The 22922-nt window shown below is 41.5% G+C and overlaps 1 protein-coding gene across 4 annotated transcripts in view; it reads right to left on the minus strand.

Annotated features, from left to right (window-relative positions):
* The window catches only part of Stk3 (serine/threonine kinase 3), a 213693-nt gene that overhangs the window by 74657 nt on the left and 116114 nt on the right, over nucleotides 1-22922 (minus strand). For all 4 annotated transcript variants that reach the window (XM_057792643.1, XM_057792642.1, XM_057792645.1 and 1 more), the window contains 2 exons: nucleotides 21104-21229; nucleotides 938-1130 (listed from right to left, as the gene is read on the minus strand). In XM_057792643.1, the coding sequence (XP_057648626.1) occupies nucleotides 938-1130; nucleotides 21104-21229 (319 nt within the window). The remainder of the gene's footprint in view (nucleotides 1-937; nucleotides 1131-21103; nucleotides 21230-22922) is intronic.

Consider the following 22922-nt stretch of genomic DNA (forward strand, 5'->3'; position numbering starts at 1 on the left):
AAATCTTAAAATATCTAGATATATCTTCTATTTCTTCTAATAAAATGTAGTTGAATTAAACACATTGAGATGTAACTCTCACCTCAAGTTAACTCAATACCGTCCCAGCCAGAAGACAAAACATCCTAACAGTTCCTCATCACACATGGGTCAGACCGTCTCTGCCTCTCTGCCACTCAGAAACAAAAGGACGCAGTGGAAGGTAACCTACCCCAGAGGAGCACACAGCAGGGAGAGCATAAGAACAGCTAGCAGCCATGGGAAGGTCAATCTTGCCCTCTCACAGCAACACTGTGCCTGCACCGCTCGCTGACTGCAGGGCAGGTCTGTGGGGCAGTCCACGAAAGGATTTAGAATCTTGTCATTCTGTAAGCAGCACGTGTCAGTCCCTGCGGCCACCCGGCACTCTGCTTCACACGGCAGAAGCAGCCATAAGAGCATGGAGCCGCGCTTCCCCTGGGGTCATCTCCTGTGTGCAACCCCCCCTAGGGTTTCATCCCCAGTTTGTACTTCCGTCTCTGTTGTTTAACCAATAATTTAGACGATGTACAATAATACTGTACTATATTTATTAAAACAAATTTTTAAGTTTTCTTTTTTAATTAGAAAGGTAAATGTTAGAAACACTATCCTCTCCTTAAAATATTTCACAAATTAAATTATGGGTTTGTAGCTTGTAAAAAAAAAGTCCCATAAGCCTAAGTTAAATATATATATATATATATATATATATATATATATATATACACACACACATATACACACATATGTATGCATAGTGCTATATATATTTTAAAGTTTTTTTTTAAGGCAGACTTTTGCTGTCAAATAAGTTTAAAACCACAATTTTCCATAACTGTTTCTAAAAAGAAACAGTTTATCTGGTTTCAGTGTGGGTACGATTGAGAGAAGCATCATTCAGTGAGAAGACACTTACTTTTCATAGTTCCATCCTCCTCCTCCTCGTCCTCACTGTTTATGACCATGGTTCCCAGGTCCGATTCTAACATGGTGCTGTTGTGCTCAATCATCGTCTGGGCCCCTTCACTCATGGTGCTGATGGCCCGCATTGTGCCCACGTTTTCTGAACTCGTCTTCACCATGGTGTGTGAATCCAGCTCATCTTCATCCTGCAGGCAAAATATCACTGTGAACAAAGACCTCTCACAACAGCGGGACCTCTTAGTTCTCAGTAAGAACACACACATGCTTTCTCTAATGATAAAAAGTACCGTTACTACGGCAACAGTCAGCAGTGTGGGAAGCAGGGACTCAGACAGACCCTGCACACCAGCACCGCTCACAGCGGCCAAAGGTAGAGGAAACCTGAGCATTTACCTTCACGTGAACGCAAAAATATCGTTCAGCAGAGGCACGCCAACTCTGCTGGTTTAGCTGACGAGCCACTGAACTGTTTTCTGCAGTAGCTGTATCAGTTTATGGTCACAACAGCAGTGCTGTGGGCTCCAATTCCTCGTCAATATTTACTGTTTTCAATTTTAAAAAATGGTCATCTTAATGGGTACAAAGCAGTGTCAATCCTGTTTGATTTATATTCTCTATTAGTAGTGATATTGAACAATTATTCATGTATTTAATAGCTCATTTGTAGATCTTCTTTGGAAAAGTGTTTACCGAAGCCTTTTGTCCTTTCTTTCTTTTATGACTTTTTGAGACACAGTTTCACTGTGTAGCCCAGGCTAGACTTGCACTGGCAATTCCTGGCTCCACGCCCCTCCCCCCCCCCCCCCCCCCCCCCCCCCGGCGGGATCGCAGGCTTGTGTCACCAGGTCTAGCTTCTTTTGACCAGTTTGGATTGGACTGCATACAATCTGAACATTAACCCTTTATTGGGTATAAGATTTGTAAATATTATTTCTTTTCCTGTGATTGCCTTTTCACTCTCTAAGTGGTACCTTTTGCACACAGTAGATTTTCATTTTAAAGAAGCCCAACCATCTTTCTTCTCTTTCTGCTTTTGCTGTCCTGTTCTAACTGGAAGTAGGATTTCGCAGGAGAAGAAAGGCAGGTAATGCAAACACGAAGGTATATACTTCATGCACAGTTGTGCATGCAGGCAAAATACCCATAATCATAAAAACTTCAAAACAAAGAACTTAAAAATTAAAATACAGTTCTTACAGAGGTAAAAAAAAAATGCAGATGTGGAGAAAAGAAACCCCAATATTGCATTCTTGGCAACTTGGGTGACTTGAAGTGACAGTAGGCTCACACCTGTTTAATACCCTCTCTGTCCAAGCCTTACTGAAGTCTGGCCCTGTGTCTCAGCCTTGTGTTCTTACTCACAGCCCCTCCTCAATCTTATGCTCTCAGCTATCTGATGTGTCCTTGTTTTCCACTTGACGTCTAAGGACTCTCACTTTCAGGGTTTCCCAGTCAGACAGACCTACATTTGTCCTTCTTGTCTTTCCACTGTCTCTAGTTACCAACCACACCGTGTCCTGACCTCACCAGATGCCCAAGAGCAGCGCTGCAGTGCGGCACACACTCATTCCCTTTCACGCGCTAGCTCACCAACCAGCAGGTTCTTTAGTTCTCCCAGCTCAAGTTGTCTTTTCTATTCCTGTGGCCACTGATCACATTGCCCATTTTACACCTTTGTTAGTGCACACAATAACACCTCCTGATGGGAGATTCCGACTCCCTAATGTCACACAGATGTTGATTCAATTCCTATCTCAAATGGCTTAGCAGGCATAAGGTTTTCCACAGACATTAAACCCTGAGCTCTAACTCTTGTCATTCTTTAATATCATTTGTATCGCAACACTCTACCAGAAACTTCTGGTGCTGGTCCTGGCCTACATCTCAACGTCCTCTCTGCTGTGACCCTGCCATCACTATTGTCTCACTGTTCATACATCCCCCAATCTCACTGAATCTTCACCAGAATTCCCAACGCTACTCTGCTCATTAAGACCCCTCTCTGTTCATGACTTCACTACACAGACTGCCCTCCCTCTGTGATGGTGACTACAGCCTGTCACTTGACAGGACCTAGACTCACAGAGGAGACACACCCGGGAGAGATTATCTACATTATCTTTGCCCGTGCCTCTGAGAGATGATTCTCAGTACATTAACTGAAGTGGGACGCCCCATGCTAAATGTGGGCAGCACCATTCTTGGCCGAGGCTCCTGGGCTGCATAGGAAGGGGAAAGCGGCTGAGCAACAGCACGCATCATGCTTTGTGTCCTGACTGTGGATCAATATGACCAGTTGCCTCCAGTTCCTGCTGCCTCCATCTCTAAGTCAACAGAACCCAGTCATTCCTTAAATTGCTTTTTCTAGAAACGAGAAGAGTGACTAGCAGACATCCTCTACACACTTAATTCAAATGTCTTTTACCTCCACGGATAATCAGCTTTTATTGTTTTATTTTCCAAAAAAGAAGAATTTATAACAGTCAGCATACATCTTTGCATGCAAACTTATGATATCCTAATTTGAGTACTTATATTCCATAAAAGTTTGTATAAATGCATGTGCCTTATGGTTAGGAATAGACAATAGTGATGGCAGGGTCTTTGCATAAAAACGCAGGAAGAATTCAATATTTCCCATTCCATAGAATTATAAAATCAAGGGATTTTACAATAAGAAGAAAATATTTGAATCCCTCATTTTATATGTACAGAAAGGAAGACTTCCCCACGGTCACACAGCTATCTGGATACAGACCCAGGATGAGAAGGATGAGAAGGTTTTCTCATAGCATCTTCCACCACGTGTGCTCCTTACCAACAATCACATTCTGACTATCTGAATGCTCAGGCTACAGACACAGGCTGACAATTCATCCAATTACTTTTTAAAATTATCTTTGTTTGTTTTGTATGCACGTGTGTGCATGTGCACATGTGTCTGTCTGTGCATACTCACCGTGTGTGTGCAAGTCAGAGGACCAGCTGCAGGCGTTGGCTCTCTCCTCCCACTATATGGGTCGTGAGGAACAAACTGAGGTCATCAGGCTGGGAAGCGAGTGCTTCCCTCACTGACTAATCTCATCAATCCCACTTTCCAATTCTTAGTCTCAGAGTTCAACCGATCATCCCATTTACACTGGTCTGAACAGCATCTGTCCCGTAAACTACCAGTGAGGCCTTGCATGTTCTGTTTCATTCTTGTCTTTTTCAGTCTCTCAATCAACTGGAGGACTGAGTCTTCCAAGAGATCACATCACATTATCCTACTGCATCATGGTGAAACGTCATCTGGCCGTGTAACACGTCCGTCCCATCTCCTGTCCCACTCCTCTCCTCAGCACACTCCAGCCATGCTGGCCTCCCTAGCCGCCCCTCTGTGGCTGACCTTCCAGACTGGAATGCTCTTTTATAAGGCAGGGTGATCACTCCTTTACCTGATGACTCTACTCATACATGACCTCTTCAGAGAGGCTTCCTGTGACCACCAATTGAGGTTTCTGCCACTATTTGCTGCTTATCCTCTGTGTTTACGAGCCGTAACTGCCTTCTCTGCCACTAGACCACAAGTTTGATGATAACAAGAGACTTATTTTTAACTTCCAAATCCCTGGTACTATGATTATCTAAGACTTAGTAGATACATGAGATTATTTCACCAACAATTTATATTTTAATTAGTAATTCATTCAGTGAGCATTTATTATACATTTGGAATGTGTCAAGTAGTTCACCAGTATTGGATACAGAGATGAGGAAGACATAGTTTTGTTCCACTTGGTTTTCTAAGGAATGTGAGGCTTGGGAGAAATCTTCTAACACGTGAGCAATGAATTAGGAGACAATCTCTTCAGTGCTATAGGAAGGTGTTGACAATAAATTAGGAGACAATCTCTTCAGTGCTATAGGAAGGTGTTGACAGCATGAATCCAAGGGCAGAGCCTCCAACTCTGCTTTAGTAAGTGAAGATGTCCTGAAGTGAGAGCTTTCCTCTAAAACATTAAACTTTAACAACATATAGTAATTATACATACTTACAGGATACAGCAGGCATTTTAATGCCTATGTATAACATGATAAAATCGGGTTTTATTGTGTCTATTACTTAGTGTTTGGGACCGCTGAGATTCTGTCTTCAATTTACTGAGTCTTAGAGGATGAGAAGGTTATACACAAACACGAACATAAATTTGGGTGGAATGTTCTGTATCCGAACTTGTCCCATGAGAGCTGCTCTCAGACACATTCTTTCTCACACACACACTGCAGGACTGAATGCGGTGTAACTTTCCCCAAGACACCTTGTTGCTATGCTGATTATATACTTGCCATAAACACACTTTAACTGTCTGTATGCCTGACGTACCTAAGTCCCCCTTTTCACTTTAAAATCTGAGAGCAGTGCTAGGTTGTAAAAGCTATATTCTTAATGTCCAGTATAAAGCATTGTTCTTTAAATTTCACTGACTGAAGTTAAAGTCCTCACTTTGAGATAATGATAAAGTATAAAATTAAGGGACAATGTTATGCTAAGTTCTAGAGATAAAAGTTTTATTTAAAATATATTTGTATGTGAGTGAGCCAGCCACGATGCTATGAGCATGGGAGAGTTGTTCCCACAACTTATCTGTCGTGTGGCAGCACGGATCAGGAGAGATACCCACTCCATCAACACCTGAGGCAGGCAGGAGAGCTGTCCCTGCCCCTCGTCAGCTGCAGCAAGCAGGAGAGTGGCCCCACACTCACCTAGGCAGCACAGTAGAGGTGGCCCTGAGATGTAAGTGTGGGAGAACTGACCCTGAAGACAGGAAAGTGGGAGAACTGGATCGGCCCCTTGCTCATCGTTGCGAGGAGTGAACCAGTCACGGCAGTGAGAGAGCCCACCCCGGTGGTGAAGACAGAGGAGAGCTGGCAGGCTGACCATCCTAGATAGACCCAGAGCTGCAGAATTCCCACGACACAGGGAAGCAAGGGTATGTCCAGGAAGAGTCCCAGCTAGGGCCTGGCATCGATGGTGCAGCAGAGACCAGGGGCTTGAACTAGACCCGTGATTCTCTGGGATGAACGCCTGCGTGTAAAAACCTGACTCCCTGTGTCACTGCAGCTTCTGTGACGAGGTTCCCCCTTCTTCCTTTGTCTTAGTTTCCTTTTTATCTAAAATTTATTTTGTTTTATTTTGGGGTGGGGAGGAAGATGGGTGGATTAGGAGGCATGAAGTGAAAGGCACAACGAATAAATTGAAATTTGGGGAGCAGAAATAATGCTATTAGCTAAATTATTATTGATCTTCCATTTAATAATGATAAAATGGCTATCAGACTTTTATTAGGCCTCACCTATTTTCCTCTGTGGACTTAGTGAGACATTTATCTCTTATTCAAATAATGAATGTAAAGTTCAATTAAATTGAAAATTTTACCCAAAGTCACAGAGTAAATAAGTAGAAAAGTAAGGATTATAGCTATTTTTACCTGACACCAAATCTTGAATCTAACTTCCAATATGTAAGACTTTAAAACTACAAACAACATTTAAGTCCAATTTAAACCATATCCCAGGTCTGCTCAGGCACATTTTGTCCGTTGGGACAACAGCTGAGGAGATGGCAGCAAGCAGATGACTTGTGCTTGAGTCTTTTACTTAAATTTTAGAAACTGGGATTTATGCTTTCTGGTATATCTTACCGAGAACACAGGAGAGGTTACTTTCCACTAGCTTCATTTAACAGCTACCAGTGCAGCATCTTGTCATAAAGGCAACCAGTTTTTTCACCACACAGTAAACCTGACTTTAGCTGTCGAGACATTTGTATCTTATCTGCATAAGCTGCAATGCTGCCATCATTATGTTCAACAAGAGCCACAACTTGTGGCTGAACCCAAACAGATTTCTACTCTCAGTGCAGTCTGCACCCATGCTGAATCTACAAAGGGACAGTTTGTACCTTCAAATTCACAAATTAGATTTACGATTATAAAGCTTCTGCTTAAATTTAGAAAGGAAGGCTCTGTGATGTATTATTTTTATATGCAGTCACTTTGCTAAAAGACACTAATTTACAAATACATAGACCCCCTCAAAAGTAAATTTAAATAAAGTAGCACAAATATTCAATTCACAAAGTGAGTGGGGCATGAATGATATAATACAGATGGAGAGATAATTATTTTAAAAAAAAAAACTAATAAATTTGGTAATGGTGTTGAAAACCTCTCAGAAACAAGGTTTTAACTTAAAAATCATTAACTCTACATGTAATCTTTTATAGTTTAGATTACTGCTAACGTGAGATGGTACTTAACCCTTTTAGAACACAGTAGCTATGAACGCTCCTTCGTGCTGCACTTAGCTTACAGAGAAAGGTCTGCAGAGCAGAGGCCCCGTTCCAGGAAGGACACACAGCACTTTCAGTCAGAGCCCATCATGTGCCAGGAATGCAAAACAGAGCACTGACCATAATCCAGCCTGTGAATCATAAGGTCCACATGGAATACAAGTATTCAAAAACATTATTAGGAAATCCTACTCCTTTCCGGGACAGACTTGTGCTATAACAGTCTAGTATGAAGTACCTCTGTATCTGTGGTATTTCCCACCCTAGCATTTTCTAACTATCCTGTTATAATTCACTAATGTTGAAGATAGTTACACAAATATCTCGTGAAGTATTCGCAACACTAATGAAAAAACTTAACCCTTTAGGAGATAATCTATTTCAAACATTCTAATCTTTTAATTTCTCTTAAGTGCCAGGAAGCCTCCCTTTAGGACGACATCCACTTGTGCCCTCTGTCTGACACACCCATGTGGTCTGCAAACACCACACTCAGGAACTAACTCACTGTAGTACTACCACTGGTGAAGGTAACTGTGAACCTGTCCACACTATCATCTGAGACAAAACCAAGCTGTGGGCTCACCATCCCCAAGATAACACTTCAGTGCACACACCACTGAGATCAGTGAAAGCTAAGGGTGTTGGCTGTTAGGAGTTAGCTTAGGAAGCTGGCTCCAGGAGTAGAAATCCAGCCTTCTCGACTGAGGGGCTGTGAAGGCAGAAACACTCTGTCTAGGATGGAAATGGAAGTGAATATGATAATACCATTAAGAGATCGCCCACAGCTTACGGGATGCCTTACACATCGGAGTCAGTAGAAACTGCATGACCAAAGAGTGATAGGAACCTTAGAAATAAAGGATAAGTTGGAGAACGAGACCAAAAAGGAGGCTGGAATAAGGTCATAGTTGAGATCCAGATGTCAGGGTAATTAGAGCCCATGCTAAAGCAGGGTGAGTAACGGCAGAAATTTTATAAGTCAAATTTGAAAGAAACTGTGAGAAAAAATCAGTCTTCTAACAGCCTTTTGTGCAAATATAATGGGTCAAAGATAGCCTCAATATGCTGGACCTAAAGAGACCAAAGGGACTCCAAATAGGGTGCGTATGTGTGCATAAAAGATCATGGTAGTCTGAAAATTGAAAAAATCGTATATAGTACTAGTTATTTATAAGAAAAAGTGACGTGATGGAGTTGCCACCTCATCACCTAGTGAAAGAATCAAAAACGAATTCTTTGTGGTGAAGAGCTGAGGAGTTGGCAGGCGTGGGCAGTGAATCAGTGGAGGCAGAAGATGGGCGGGGTCTCCTGGTTCCAGGCTGGTGGCTGTGTGCTTTAACTGAGAAATGACCCCCACTGGTTCATATATTTGAGCACTTGGCTCCCAGCTGGAAGCACTGTTTGGGGAGGTTATGGAACTCTAAAACACAGGGCCCTGCTAGAGGACGACTGTCATTTGGGGTTGGTTCTGAAGTTTTACAGCCCCACCCCACTTCCAGCTCACCATCCGGCTTCCAGAGTGAGGGAACATGAGCAGCCCCCTTACCGTGCTGGCTGCTACTGCCTTGCTTACCTCGTCATAAGAACTCCCTTTTGGAACCATAAGCACATTAAACATTCCTTCTACAGTAGCTTCTTAGGTCATGATATTTTATCATAACAACAGAGAATTAACTAACTCAGTGAGTCACTGATGCTAACATGCTAACCCTCTATCAAAAGACAGAAAACTAGTTCAGCTGGAGAAGGCAGAAATCAAAACGTACCGCTAAATTTGCTTAAATGTTCCCAGTTATGGAGGAAGCCCTGTAGTTACTCCCCTAGAGCAAAGGTAGACTGCTGAAGAGACCCTAGGGAACAAGCCACTTGATCCACGTGCACACAGGAAGGACAGCACTGCTGTTCATGTTACATAGAGCCCTGTCTGCTGTGTCTGTGCACAGTGGGGCCATTAACAGCTGGATAAATCTGGTCTTGCTACTACCCTGTTTAGCCAGACTGTGCAAACACTATGGAGAAAACAATAGAACACTCTCCTTTAAAGAGTAGTCCTTAACCCCCCCACACACAGGGTTTCTCTGTGTAACTCTGGCTGTTCTGGATCTCTGTAGACCAGGTTGGCCTTGAACTCAAAGACATCCATCTGCCTCTGCATCCTGAGAGCTGGGATTAAAGGTGTGCACTACCCAGCTTAAGCACTTTTTCTGTATCAGTCTGCAAAACAGTACAAATTGGTATTCAGTCACTCAGTGTCACTGAGACCTGTGGTCCCTGAAAATCTGCACAAAGCATGAACTCTCTTCTCACTGCCATTAGTGAGTGGTCCTTTTACTTCGATGCAAACAGAAACTTGATGGATCCATAACTTTTTGCATGTTTGCAATCATGTCTTAAAATAACATCAAAGCTTCCAGAAACTCCAAAAGTCATGAAAGATTTGTCATTGTGGGCAGGGCTGCAGAGGCTCACAGTGCAAGACTGCACAAGTCCTTGGCATTACACAAAGTTTCCAAACAAAAGATTATCTTCCATCCCCTGGGCATAATGTTGATATACAACACCATAAATTAAGGCAAAAGTGACCATAACTATGACTCTTATTTTCTTCTCTCATAGATAAAAAGCTGTCAAAAGATTAGCAAAATATAAAAGGAACTTATAAAATCAGATGTTTTATAACAATTTGAAGACTATTGTCCTGCTATAAGCAATTTATAAACTGTCCACAAGAGGGCACCACAGACAAAAGACTAAAATTTCATTAAGAGGTTCATAAAATAGGTTTTTATAATGTTAACTTGGTATCTTTATCAGAAATAGATTAGTAGTCATTGATAAATTTTAACCAAGATATCTGAGACTATTATAAATGACTGTGATATTATTATAGTTGAACCTATACATTCTGTGGTGATGATCATTTTGTAGACCTATCCTAAACAAGGAGTTAAATACAAGCAAAATTGTTATAAATTACGTATATACAGTGATTCATAAGTATTTGTATAGTTAACACTATGTGTCAGTAAGTATGCTAAGACACATCCTTTATCCCTGAGAAAGTGAGAAACTAGACAGTTATAGTGAGAGGAACATTTGCATGGAGCTAAAGCTGGCCTGCTGGGGGGGGGGGGGGCTGCAGCAGCAGGTGACCAGCTGAGAGAAGCCAGAGGAGAACAAAGGTCAGAGGTCACAGTGGGTAGAGCAGGCTTGTAGAGAATATTTCAGAAAAGGGCACAAGGAGACACTATGAACGGTTCGACAGTTGCAAGTTTAAGGACTCGGGGAATCTGGCTATATGCACAGAAGTTGTGTGTCTGTGTGTTTCAAGCAGTCTTGCTATGAAGCTTAGGCAGGCCACAACCTTGTGATCCCCCATCTCAGCCTTCCAGGTGCCAGGATTACAATGCATGCAGCCTTCATGGGGACTTTTTTTTTAAAGGGTGAAGCAATTATTCTGTTTCTTATTGTAATGGTAGCTATGTGACACCATGCACTAATCAAAATCAATAGAACACTGCATCATAAAAAGTGAAATTTCAAGATCTCCCGAGTAAATTGGGAGCATGAGAGTCATGGGAGAGGGAAGAGAGGGGCGTGGGGGAAAGTGTACAGGTCAATAAAAACTCAACAACAACAAAGTGAACCTTAAGGAGAGTTAGGGAAGACAGTAAAGACACAGATACTGATTATAAGCTCTAGCCACAAAAAGTGCCACAGGTGTGTAAGTCCTATGTTGGAGAAGTTTTAAAAGCCAGATCCTGGAGCTTACAGGTCAGCTAGTCTAGTCAACTTGGTAAACTCCAGGTCATTGGGGGACTGCCTCAAAAAGAGTTGTATGGTACCCAATCATACAGTGTTGATAGATAGGTAGATGAATGGATGGATGGATGAACGGATGGACGGATGGACGGATGGACGGATGGATGGATGGATGGATGAACGGACAGATGAACGGATGGATGGATGGATGGATAGAGATAGATGCTTGCGTGCACATATACACACAAACATCATGTACAAGTAAATACTCAAAGAGTATATATCATTATCTTGAAGTTAAAGGATCTGAGAATAGAATAAAAATGTGAAGAAAACAAAAGTTGAGCTGTATTATAAATGTACAAAGGAACTTCACTGCAGTCTATGGGGAGAAAAGGGTTTTAATAACTTAGAATCGGAAGAAAACTTGGAGGTAAAGGACTGCAGCTGGCACCGATGTTTCTGATGGGGAAACCGGCTGGCAATTCAATAATGGATGGCGATGGTGGGAACTGGTTTCTCCTCACTGGGGCAGTGAGCTACATGTAAGCAAAGGGACAGAATTGAAACAATTTGCTTAGTATAAACAAGAGTCAGAAATGTCTGTCTGAAGTCACAATCACTATAGATTCGAATGGACACAGACTCACACAGCAAATGATGAATGAGAAGGCATGAGTTAGCACGGACATACATGTCTGTCTATGCTTTGCAAACCGAGAGGGCACAGATACAACGAGGCACACCCAACTTCAGACTGCATTGCCAACACTCTCCTTTAGTAAGAAGGAAACTCTGGAGCTGAAGAAACAAGGAGAGCCTGTGTCATAGGAACAAAGGAATCAACAAAAAGAGATCCCAGTGGTCAAGTCTGGAACAATTTGGGGGAGGGGTGGATATAGGATTAAACAGTACAGTCAGGTTATAATCTAAAGCATAAAGTAGGCTCCTGCTACCGCCCACACCCCCAGCCCTGGCCCCAGCCCTGCAGCCTGTAAACTGACTGTGTCCCAGCCGTCTGTTCTAGTGTCATCTTATGTGGTACATTTGTCTAGTTACAGATTTAAACTAAAGTCTCTCTCCACATCCCCTTGGTTTCCCTCTAATGTCCTGTTCTGTTTTCGGACAAGCCAGAACACCATAGTGCCTCAGCTGTCGCGTGTCCTCTGGCCCTCTTGATGTCACACAGTTTTTCGGGATGTAGTAACAGAGAAAAACGAAATTCAGGTATATGGAAACTATTGTTTTTGAAATTACTCTGTAAATTCCAAACTAATCAAAATAAAAACTTAATTAAAGCCTGTGAATTCGAGGCCAGCCTGGTCTACAAGAGCTAGTTCCACGACAGGCCCCAAAGCTACAGAGAAACCCTGTCTCGAAAAACAAAAACAAACAAAAAAACTTAATTAAAAATGGAAAAAACAAACATTTGCTGAGTACGTGGCATCACTAAGTCAAAGCTGGTTAACCCACAGGATGGGTGGGGGTCCTATTGGGTTCATTAGCATTCAATACAGAACTTTTAACCAAACAGGTGAGAAATCTCCCAAAGGCAAATACTAGCAATTGCCCGCATCACCATTGTTTCCAAAAGTTACCAGGTGATTCAGACATACAGAGACACAGTCAAACAGTAACCTACTAAATGGTTTACTTATTGTATTGAGTGTCACATATACCTGGGAATCATTTTTGCATTAGACAAAATTAAATCATACTGAGATAAAACAGTTATGCATTTAATTTTTATATGCACAAGAACTATTCATTTCATTTTTAAAAACAAACTTTTTTAGAATTTTTATTAGAATATTTAGAGAATCCTTGGTAAAATTTGATATGCGTATGTTTAAAAACAAGATCATTTAAGCATACACATTTTTGCCGGGCGGTGGTGGCACACGCCTTTAATCCCAGCACTTGGGAGGCAGAGGCAGGCGGATCTCTGTGAGTTTGAGACCAGCCTGGTCTACAAGAGCTAGTTCCAGGACAGGCTCCAAAACCACAGAGAAACCCTGTCTCGGAAAAAAAAAAAAAAAAGCATACACATTTTGAAATAGTGCCCTTTATTCTGTATTTTAAGCTCACATGGCGGGCGGGGCCATTCATATAGACTTGCTCTCTTCCACACCCAGTGCTCCTTGACAACAGTCAAATGTATTTTAAAGTTGAGATTCATTAAAAAGAGTCAACCTGCTAATACAGACTCTTTAAAAGGCAGTTGCAGTTGCTATAGGCAAGTCATGGAGGCTAATCTACTCACACTAGAAATGTGCTAATATTTTATAATGATACACAGGAAATAAATTCTTATGTAACACACATTTTTATCCCTGCTAGGAAGTGAGAACAAAGAGGTATTTGTCAGTGAGCACTGACGATGCTCTAGCAAAGAGCTTTGATATTGAGACTAAGTAAGTACTGCAGAAAGCGGTTTGTAATTTGACTGATTTAAAAACATCTGTACAATAATTCCAGCACCTCTCAAGACAGGCTGTCTGTAGAATACATGACCCTAGCTATGAAGTGTAGAGCACCGTGCTTCACACTGTGTGCTGGTGTAAGAGCCAGAATGACAGAAAGGGCGGTGGAGGGAGGGAAGCAGGAGGAGAGCAGAACACATCCGTCATGGAAAGTGGGGGGCACCAGGGATGGAAAGGTCTAAATGGGTGGGGAACCAAGGTATGGAAGATGTGGGAAGAAGGGAGGGCAACCAAAACTGTGGATAAACAAAAGAGTCACATGGAAGCATATTATGCCATGAGCTTATTAAAAATATAACCATAGGATGAATGCAGGATTTAGGGGTAGGCTCAGATGGACCCACCAAGTTAAAATCTGAAGTTCTCCCGTGGACAGGTGTGTCTGCCAGAGTGTTCCATCCTGCCCCCTCCTCCATCCTCTCTCCTGTCCTGTCCTGCCTGGGCTGATTACTTTCCCGTTAAAAGGGGGGGGGGAGGAAATGTATATATATATATATATATATATATATATATATAATAAAGATTTTGAATGGAGGTACCCTCCAAGAATGAACTGATCAATGCTCCTCCAAGAAGCCATGGGCTCTTGAACAAAAACCCCAGTACAGACATAGGACATCACAATATGAACTGTTGGCCAAGGAAGCTCCAAAGTTTCCCAAACAAAACAGGCTGCTGCCATTGCTCTTCACTGTCCACCTGAACTTGACCTTACTGCTGAAGAAGGCACAGGCTATGGCCACAGTCAAACAGACATCAAGCTGGAAGCTCCCTCTACATGGTCTCGACAGGGCTATGCAGGCTGCTTGGGAAAGGTCATCAACACACCCACAGACCTAGCCCCAGCCCTGCAACTTGTGAACCAGGGAAGAAGAGCCCTACACTGAGAATAGTAATGTGACTCTTCGGGAGAAACCAACCACTCTGCGGGAGAAAACTCATGCCGGACCCATGAGCCTGCTCAGGAGCCCTTGACTGAGGAGGTCATAGGCCCCAGGGGTGAGCCTACTACTTGTGCTTTGATAAACCAGGTGGTGGTGGCTCACACCTTTAATCCCAACACTAGGGAGGTGGAGACAGGAAGGGATATGGGAAGGCAAAGAGGAATGTAAGGTGGGAGGAAACAGGAGCTCAAGCATTGGGTCTGAGGATTCCTAGAGACGGGGTACTCCATTTGTCTGAGGATTCGGTAGAAATAAGAACTAGTGGCTGGCTGCTCTGCTTCTCTGATCTTTCCACATGTACCCCTATATCTGACTCGGTGCTGTGGGACAATGATCTTATTATACCCTGTAAAGATTTGTCAGTTGTATCTCTTTAATCAAATGCTGACTGGCCAGTAGCCAGGCAGGAAGCATAGGTGGGGCAACCAGGCAGGAAGTAGAGGCAGGGCAACTAGAACAGAATTCTGAGAAGAGGAAAGACTCAGTCTACAGTCATAATCTAGACACAGAGTAAGCAAGATGAGACTACCTTGCTGATAAAAGGTACCAAGTCATGTGGCTAAACAGATAAGAATAATGGGCTAATTTAAGAAGTAAGAAAGAGTTAATACAAAGCCTAAGTTACTAGGCTATCCAGTTTATAATTAATGTAATCCTCTGTGTGTTTCTTTGGGGATGGATGGCTGAAGAATCAGGCAGAACAGAAACCTCAGTCAACAAGTGGCACCAAGTGGACAACTGAATCCATTCAAAACCTGAGAGACTTTGGAAAGTAAGTCTAGACACTAAAGAACAGAGTTAAGCATGGCTTCTTGGTAGCAGCATTTTCTCAGGTGGGCTCTGTTTACTAGACTCATGTGGTCAGAAAAAGAGATATACAGTAAAGATAGATTCAAAGATGAAGAAAACCTCTGAATGGTTTTCAGTGTGTTTAAAAATATATGTAGGCTTGGGAGAGAAAAGAAAAAAGGATAAAGTCCTTAAAACAAAAAAGAGAGTAGTTGGGTATGGTGGCACACACCTTTAATCCCAACACTTGGGAGGGGGAGGCAGGAGAATCTCTGTGAGTTCAAGGACAACCTGGTATACAGAGTGAGTGCCAGGACAGCCAAAGATACACAGATAAACTGAGTCTCAAAAAACCAAAAAATAAAAATAAAAGGAATAGAGTTGAAAATAAAACCATATAAAGATAAAAAATACACAGAGAGTCTGGATACTGTATGTTATTATGTTGTCTTTGAATTGATTGACAGTTGAGGAAAGAGCAACAGTTGATAAAAGACATTTGGTTATAAATGCTGCTGGATTAATCCAACATATGTATTTTGAAAATGCCTTGACTTCAAAATTGCAGTCAAAAGATATGTTACTTTGGAGAAGAGGTTTTACTTTTGTTTCCACAGGAAATGAGAGGCTATGGATTCATTCTGGGTGAAGAAAAATCAGGTTTGATCAAGGAAGACCCCCTGAGAAATCTCCAGTGGGAGTGGATGGCCCAGATGTCTGAGTTCCACATCCAGAACAGCCTCAAGACTGCTGCCTGAGATGATCAAGCCTCACAGAATATTCCAGTCAGGACTTGACCATAATCTTAAATTTTCTTTATGTCCCTGTAAGATTATCAGTGTCCACAATCAGCAGGAAGTAGCCTGGAAAACTACACCTGCATTCCCAATAATGGATTGTGGATGTTTGTCTTTGTTTAGAATGTTGGTTACAAGTTGTTGTGGATAATGGTCAGGAAAAAAGCTAAACATAGGATATTAGATTCAGAGTTCTTGTTTTGAAAAAAAGTGAAGGGGGTGGGGGAGGATGCTGTGGGACAATGGTCTTGTACCCTGTAAAGATTTGTTACTTGTATTTTAGTAAAATGCTGATTGGCCAGTAGCCAGGCAAGAAGTATAAGTGGGTGACCAGAACAGGAGAATTCTCCAAAGAGGAAAGGCTCAGTCTGCAGTCATCACCCAGCTACAGAGGAAGCAAGATGAGAATGCCTCACTGATAAAAGGTACCAAGCCACATGGCTAACACAGACAAGAATTATGCGCTAATTTAAGATGTAAGAATTAGTTAATAAGAAGCCTGAGCTAATAGGCCAACCAGTTTATGATTAATGTAGACCTCTGTGTGTTTCTTTGGGATTGAACAGCTGCGGGACTGGATAGGACAGAAATTTCTGTCAACAACTTGGGCCTTTCATTATTAAAACCAATCAGAATTTGCACTACACTGAACTATATGAGAAAATTAAATTTGGAAATGTACTTTGTTATTATTTCTATAGCTCATAAATTCTTTGAAAGTTGCATCCACTCAGAGTAAAAAAAGTAGGAGCGACATTTGGCCTAAGTATGAATAGTGAATATAAAATATGAGTTGCATCCACTCAGAGTAAAAAAAGTAGGAGCAACATTTGGCCTAAGTATGAATAGTGAATATAAAATATGAATATTTTTGAAGCAACTCAATATAATAAATTTCAACGTTCTAGAAACTTAAATTAGTAAAATTTTGATTTTACTTCAAAATGTATTGTTATAAAAGGTTTCAACATCAAATGTCAAGCTGTAGTCCAATCAGGCAGTGATGAGGTAAAGGACTAAGCCAGCACTCAGACTGGAGATGTCAGGGTAGTCAGCAAGTGCAGGTTCTCTGTGTGGAGCAGAATCTGGTAGCGTGGATCTGCCCCCCATGCTAAAAAGCCTTTCATTGAAATAATAAAGTGGGGGGTCATAAGGAAAGTAATCACAGAAAACTGATGGGACACGAGAACATCTATCAAAACTTGCTGCCACATCCTAAGATGGTCGATCCCTGGTACCTTGACTCAGTAAGTTTCAGCCAAATGAATCCCAAAAGTGTAGCAAATCCAAAAGAATCCACAATGGCCATATCCAAAGGAAACAGGTAAGCTGAGAGTCACAGTAAGAGGCTGCAAACAACCTGGACTCCACAGCACAGATGTGAAGAAGTGCAGTCCGATTTGCACGGCCATTACCTACAGCTGCTCTCCGGGAGAACAGAGGCAGTGGGCAGGCTAAGGCGGTACTACTCTATAACCGAGAACAGGTTGTTTTGCGAGAGAGCAGCCACACATTCACAGACAGTACCATTTCCTCTACCGTCACCACTAAAATCTTGGTATGAATGTCTTACTAGCTTCCCATCGTGTTTGTCTATTTGTTTTTGTAATGCTATAGAAGTTTTACCTTCCCTTCCTGGAAAACTTTAATTTCCAACCTCACAGAAAATAGAAGAATGGTACTCAAAAGGTTTTAAACATTAAAAACGAAGTTTTCTATAGATTTATTTACAGAGATATATTAAACATCGCCATATTACAAGTTTAATATTTAAAACTGAAAATAGCTAAGAAATTACTGGCAGGCACATGAAACTCAATTAAAATGTCAGGAGCAACACATGGATTTATATTTAGTCTTCTGTGAAACATTTCTGACTCAACAGCAAAGACAATGGAAAGGACACCCGTGTGACAATGAGGTAACATGGAGTGAGAGACACCAGCAAAACAAAACCAGAGGGCCAGAAAAGGGCTGAGAGTTAGAAGCAGGTAAGCACAGCTTCCTGAAAGGAAGAAGAGAAGCAACGGGAAGCGAGCAAATCTGGCCCCAGAGCAATGAGATCCAATGTCACTTACAGTGTGGTTTATGATCCACCAGTTCTGTTCTTTTCATGGAGCCACAAGAGGGCATTTAGTATCACTCTCAAATATCATATACATCATGTGGTGGCCACAATGTACAATCAGGGAGTCATAGCAAATACGATCATAAAAACGTGGCCCTAAAGACAAAGGAAGACATCTTGGATAGTAAATACTTGATATGAGAAAACATAAAAAGGTTAAATGAGGAGACAGGAATAGAGAGAGAGAAAGATCACTGAAAGTTTAGTATAAAGTTCAACAAAAAATAAAACATTCAGTGGGAAAGAAAGAGAAGGGGAATGGAATTATCAAGAAACAACAACAACAAAATAATCGTAGATAAATCACACAGAGATGAAGGCATTTTCAGATAGAAAAAGCCAGAGGGCTTCACATCCTGAAGTCCTGAGAAGTCATACTACGGCATTATCATAAGAAGTTTTAAACAGCAGGAAAGATAAAAGGACGAGGCAGCCGGAACAGCGCCCACTTAGCGTCAGCACGTGGGAAAGGTGCTAATTGAGTGACATTATTTCTAACTCAGAACTCCACATTCAGTGTATTGGATGGATATAAACATGGTCATACATACAAGGTCCGAAAAAAAAAAATACAGTGTTGGCAGAATCCTGAGACACAGTCATACGAGTAAGGAAGTGACAGAGAGAGCACCGACCAAAAGCAGAAAACAAGGTCGACTACACAGGGGAAGAAAAGGGTTCTCATGGGATGGAGCTGCAGGAAGTCTGGGGATGACGCACTACAAGTTATGAATAAAGAAAACACAGCACAAGAAGCTATCCATGCTTCAGACCTGCAGTGGCGCTCATGGCTCCCATGTCTAGAAAGCAGCAGAACACTGAGAAAAACCCAGACAATTATCAGAAATAGCACACAGTCACACCATTTGTATGTAGTCACACCATCTGCACGCAGTCACACCATTTGTATGTAGTCACACCATTTGCATGCAGTCACAGCATTTGCATGCAGCCACACCATTTGTATGCAGTCACACCATTTGCATGCAGTCACAGCATTTGCATGCAGTCACACCATTTGCATGCAGTCACACCATTTGTACGCAGTCACAGCATTTGCACGCAGTCACGCATTTGTATGCAGTCACGCATTTGCACGCAGTCACACCATTTGCACGCAGTCACACCATTTGCATGCAGTCACAGCATTTGCATGCAGTCAAAGCATTTGCATACAGTCAAAGCATTTGCATACAGTCACACCATTTGCACGCAGTCACACTATCTGCATGCAGTCACAGCATTTGCATGTAGTCAAAGCATTTGCATACAGTCACAGCATTTGCATGTAGTCACAGCATTTGCATGCAGTCACACTATTTGCATACAGTCACAGCATTTGCACGCAGTCACAGCATTTGCACTTGCAAACAAGATTTACTGCCACAGTTCTGTGTGTACCATGAGGGATTAGCTCAGAGTAGAAGTAGGCTCGTTATGGAGTTTGATGGCCATTTGGGGAAGACACTGCTCTTGCCTGGGCTATTGCATAAACTGGACACAGAGAACCCTCAGAGAGAGGACTGCTGAACTTGCCTAAAGGTGAGATGATCTTTCGGGGTTCTTGATTTATGAAAGAGTCTGAGAGACATTCTGCAGGACACAGCAGATAGTGACTGAACTGTCTTTGAAATTTCCTGCTTCATGGAAATGTCTGCTGGAAACTATGGGCCTGTAGGCCGAAGATGGATGCCCCAACGGTACAGAGGAACTTTGGGTGACTGTACAGGCAGCGAGATGTCTCTGTCATTTCTAGAGTTTTGGATTTCTTGTTTGCTTAGGTAATATTATATCCTTCTGGAGTCTTTGATGGAGTTGAAGAATGGATAGATAGTTATAGTTTTCCATTATTATGATAAAGATAAAATAGATAGAAATATTATAACTGTAATTCTTGCTCTATAACTGTTTTGCTATATGTAATTGTACTATGTTAAAATGAAAGCCTTCTTTTTTGTTTAAACAGAAAAAGGGGAAATGATGGAGGAGGCTCATCTTTCTATCTGTTGCTTTCATTGGTTAACTAATAAAGAAACTGCCTAGGCCCATTTGATAGGCCAACCCTTAGGTGAGTGGAGTAAACAGAACAGAATGCTGGGAGAAAGAAGCCGAGTCAGTCAGTCGCCATGATTCTCCCACTCCAGACAGACACAGGTTAAGATCTTTCCTGGTAAGCCAGCTCGCGGTGCTACACAGAATATTACAAATGGGTTAGATCAATATGTAAGAGCTAGCCAATAAGAGGCTGGAACTAATGGGTCAGGCAGTGTTCAAAAGAATACAGTTTCCGTGTAATTATTTCGGGTAAAGCCATGCGGGCGGCCGGGTGCCGGGACGCAGCCCCGCTGCTCCCACTACAACACTTTGCAGGATCACTCACCTGTTAACTGGCCTCCAGAAACAAGTACTCTACCTTGAGAGGGTTGCCAGAGCCCAGGTCTGACCCTCACAGTTCTGGTTGAAATAGTTGGACACTGTTCGTCTGTATGTGTGTAGGAGTAGAACTGGATCATCTAATTCTGCATGTAATATCTTAGAAAACTACCAGTTGTTTTACACAGTGTGAGCCATTTTACATTCAATGAATAAAGGATCCATTTCTCCATATATTCATTAGCACTTACTATTTTCATAGTGTAACCGGTGGTCACGAAAGAGAAAGTTCTGGGTGGTAAGACACAAACTGCACAAATCCAAGGTAAATGCTCCTATCAAGTCTTGTGTATCAACTTTATATCCCACTAACCACTGATTTTCAAAATGTTAGAAAAGGACAGCAAAGAAACAGTTTAAGTATTTGATCACTTAGGTAATGGATTAGTAGGTGCTATCAATAATTTTTTTAAGAAATAAAATAAAATTACTTAAAAATGACCCAGATGATCTAAAATATGAACTTTCTGAGCCTGATTACGAACCGAATTTTCTTCTTCCTCTTCCAGTTCCCGCTGCTGCTCCTCGTGCCTTTTGGCTTTGATCTCCATGGCCTCTGTGATCAGGTCTCTTAATATTGACACAGGTTTTGCATTCTTGATAAAAGGATGCTATAAAGGCAAAATTAAATGGTATATATTCAGATTTTTTTCTCAATTATAGTCAACAAATGTTAAAACATCTATAACTGGTAACCAGTATCATAGGATTCAATAATTATTTTATTTACAACTAATATGTCAACTATGAAAATACTATTTTGTTTGCTTTAGAAAAAATACTTTTGAGTTCACTTGTTTTTTAAAAAAATCTAAGCATATATACAAAAATATACTCCTATTAATAAAGTTAAATGACCTTAAAGATATACAGGGTTTCTCTGTGGTTTTGGAGCCTGTCCTGGAACTAGCTCTTGTAGACCAGGCTGGTCTCGAACTCACAAAGATCCGCCTGCCTCTGCCTCCCAAGTGCTGGGATTAAAGGCGTGCCACCACCGCCTGGCTCAAAGATATACTTTTTGAAAGAAAAGTGGGCATTAAGTAATAAAAATTTTCACATATTTAAAGCAGATTAATGATCATAGGTAAAAATAAACTTATTTTAGCACTGTCAAATAATTTAACTACTTCTAGTAACTGATGGCCAAAAAAAAAAAAAAAAGAAAAAAGAAAAAAAAGGAAGCAACTTGTGACTTTTACATAACCCCTGTTCTATTGTGTCTTAGGTTAGTAAGTCACTTACAGGGAAAACAGAAAAGTAACTTCCTAACTCCCGCCTCATGTTGGCTGCTGTCTCTGTCCTTACTTCCCTCACCTAGCTAAGAAATGACTATGTTCTCTATTATTTTATAAGTCATGCACTTTGATAAACAAAAGAAAATCCATCAGAACAGACTTGAACTCTTTTTAATTTTACTTTTTAATTACATTTGAAAATTGTGTGTATGTGTCTGTGTGTGTGTCTGTATGTCTGTCTGTGTGTGTGCATCTGTGTGTCTATGGGTGTGTGGGTGTGTGAGAGTACATATGTGGAGGTCAGGAACAACTTGAGGAGTCAGCTCTCTCTTTCCTTCTACCATGTGGGTCCCAAGGATGGAAGTCAGGCCGTCAATCCTGGCAGCAAGGGCCTGTACTAGCTAAGCCACCCCATCAGCCTTGAGTAGACCTAAACTCTTCTTCGAGGAGAAGAGCACGAGAGACAGCAGAAGGGAAATACACGGGGTCAAAACACAATGTCTATAATTTATTCGCCAGTATATATGATCAGAAGAAAACAACTTTGATTATTTTAATAAAGACTAATAGAACACAAAAATACATTCAGACAAAACAACCAGTGATGGAGAAATTAAAGACACTTGGAAAGGGCTTTAACATGGTAACAAATTACTTGATAAAACTGTCGAATAAGAAAACACTATCGCTGGGTGATGCTGATACATGCCTTTAATTCCAGCACTTGGGAGGCAGAGACAGGCGGATCTCTGTGAGTTCGAGCAGAGCGAGTACCAGGACAGACTCCAAAGCTACACAGAGAACCCTATCTTGAAAAAAGAACGAACGAACAAACGAACGAAAGAACGAAAGAAAGAACTATTAAGTAAAGAAAAAACAACAGTAAGAAAAACCCTTACCATCATTTCACAATTAATTCTTTATCACAGTCAAATTCATCAGCAGATAATATTATGCTCTACTGACAAATACACAAAGGTCTAATCATCCACGCAAGCAGCTCTATAGTCCCCTGCACCAGCTGTTGACTGTCCCCTGCACTAGCTGTTGACTGTATCCTATACCAGTT

This window comes from Chionomys nivalis, chromosome 17 (assembly GCF_950005125.1).
Source record: "Chionomys nivalis chromosome 17, mChiNiv1.1, whole genome shotgun sequence".
Taxonomy (NCBI): domain Eukaryota; kingdom Metazoa; phylum Chordata; class Mammalia; order Rodentia; family Cricetidae; genus Chionomys; species Chionomys nivalis.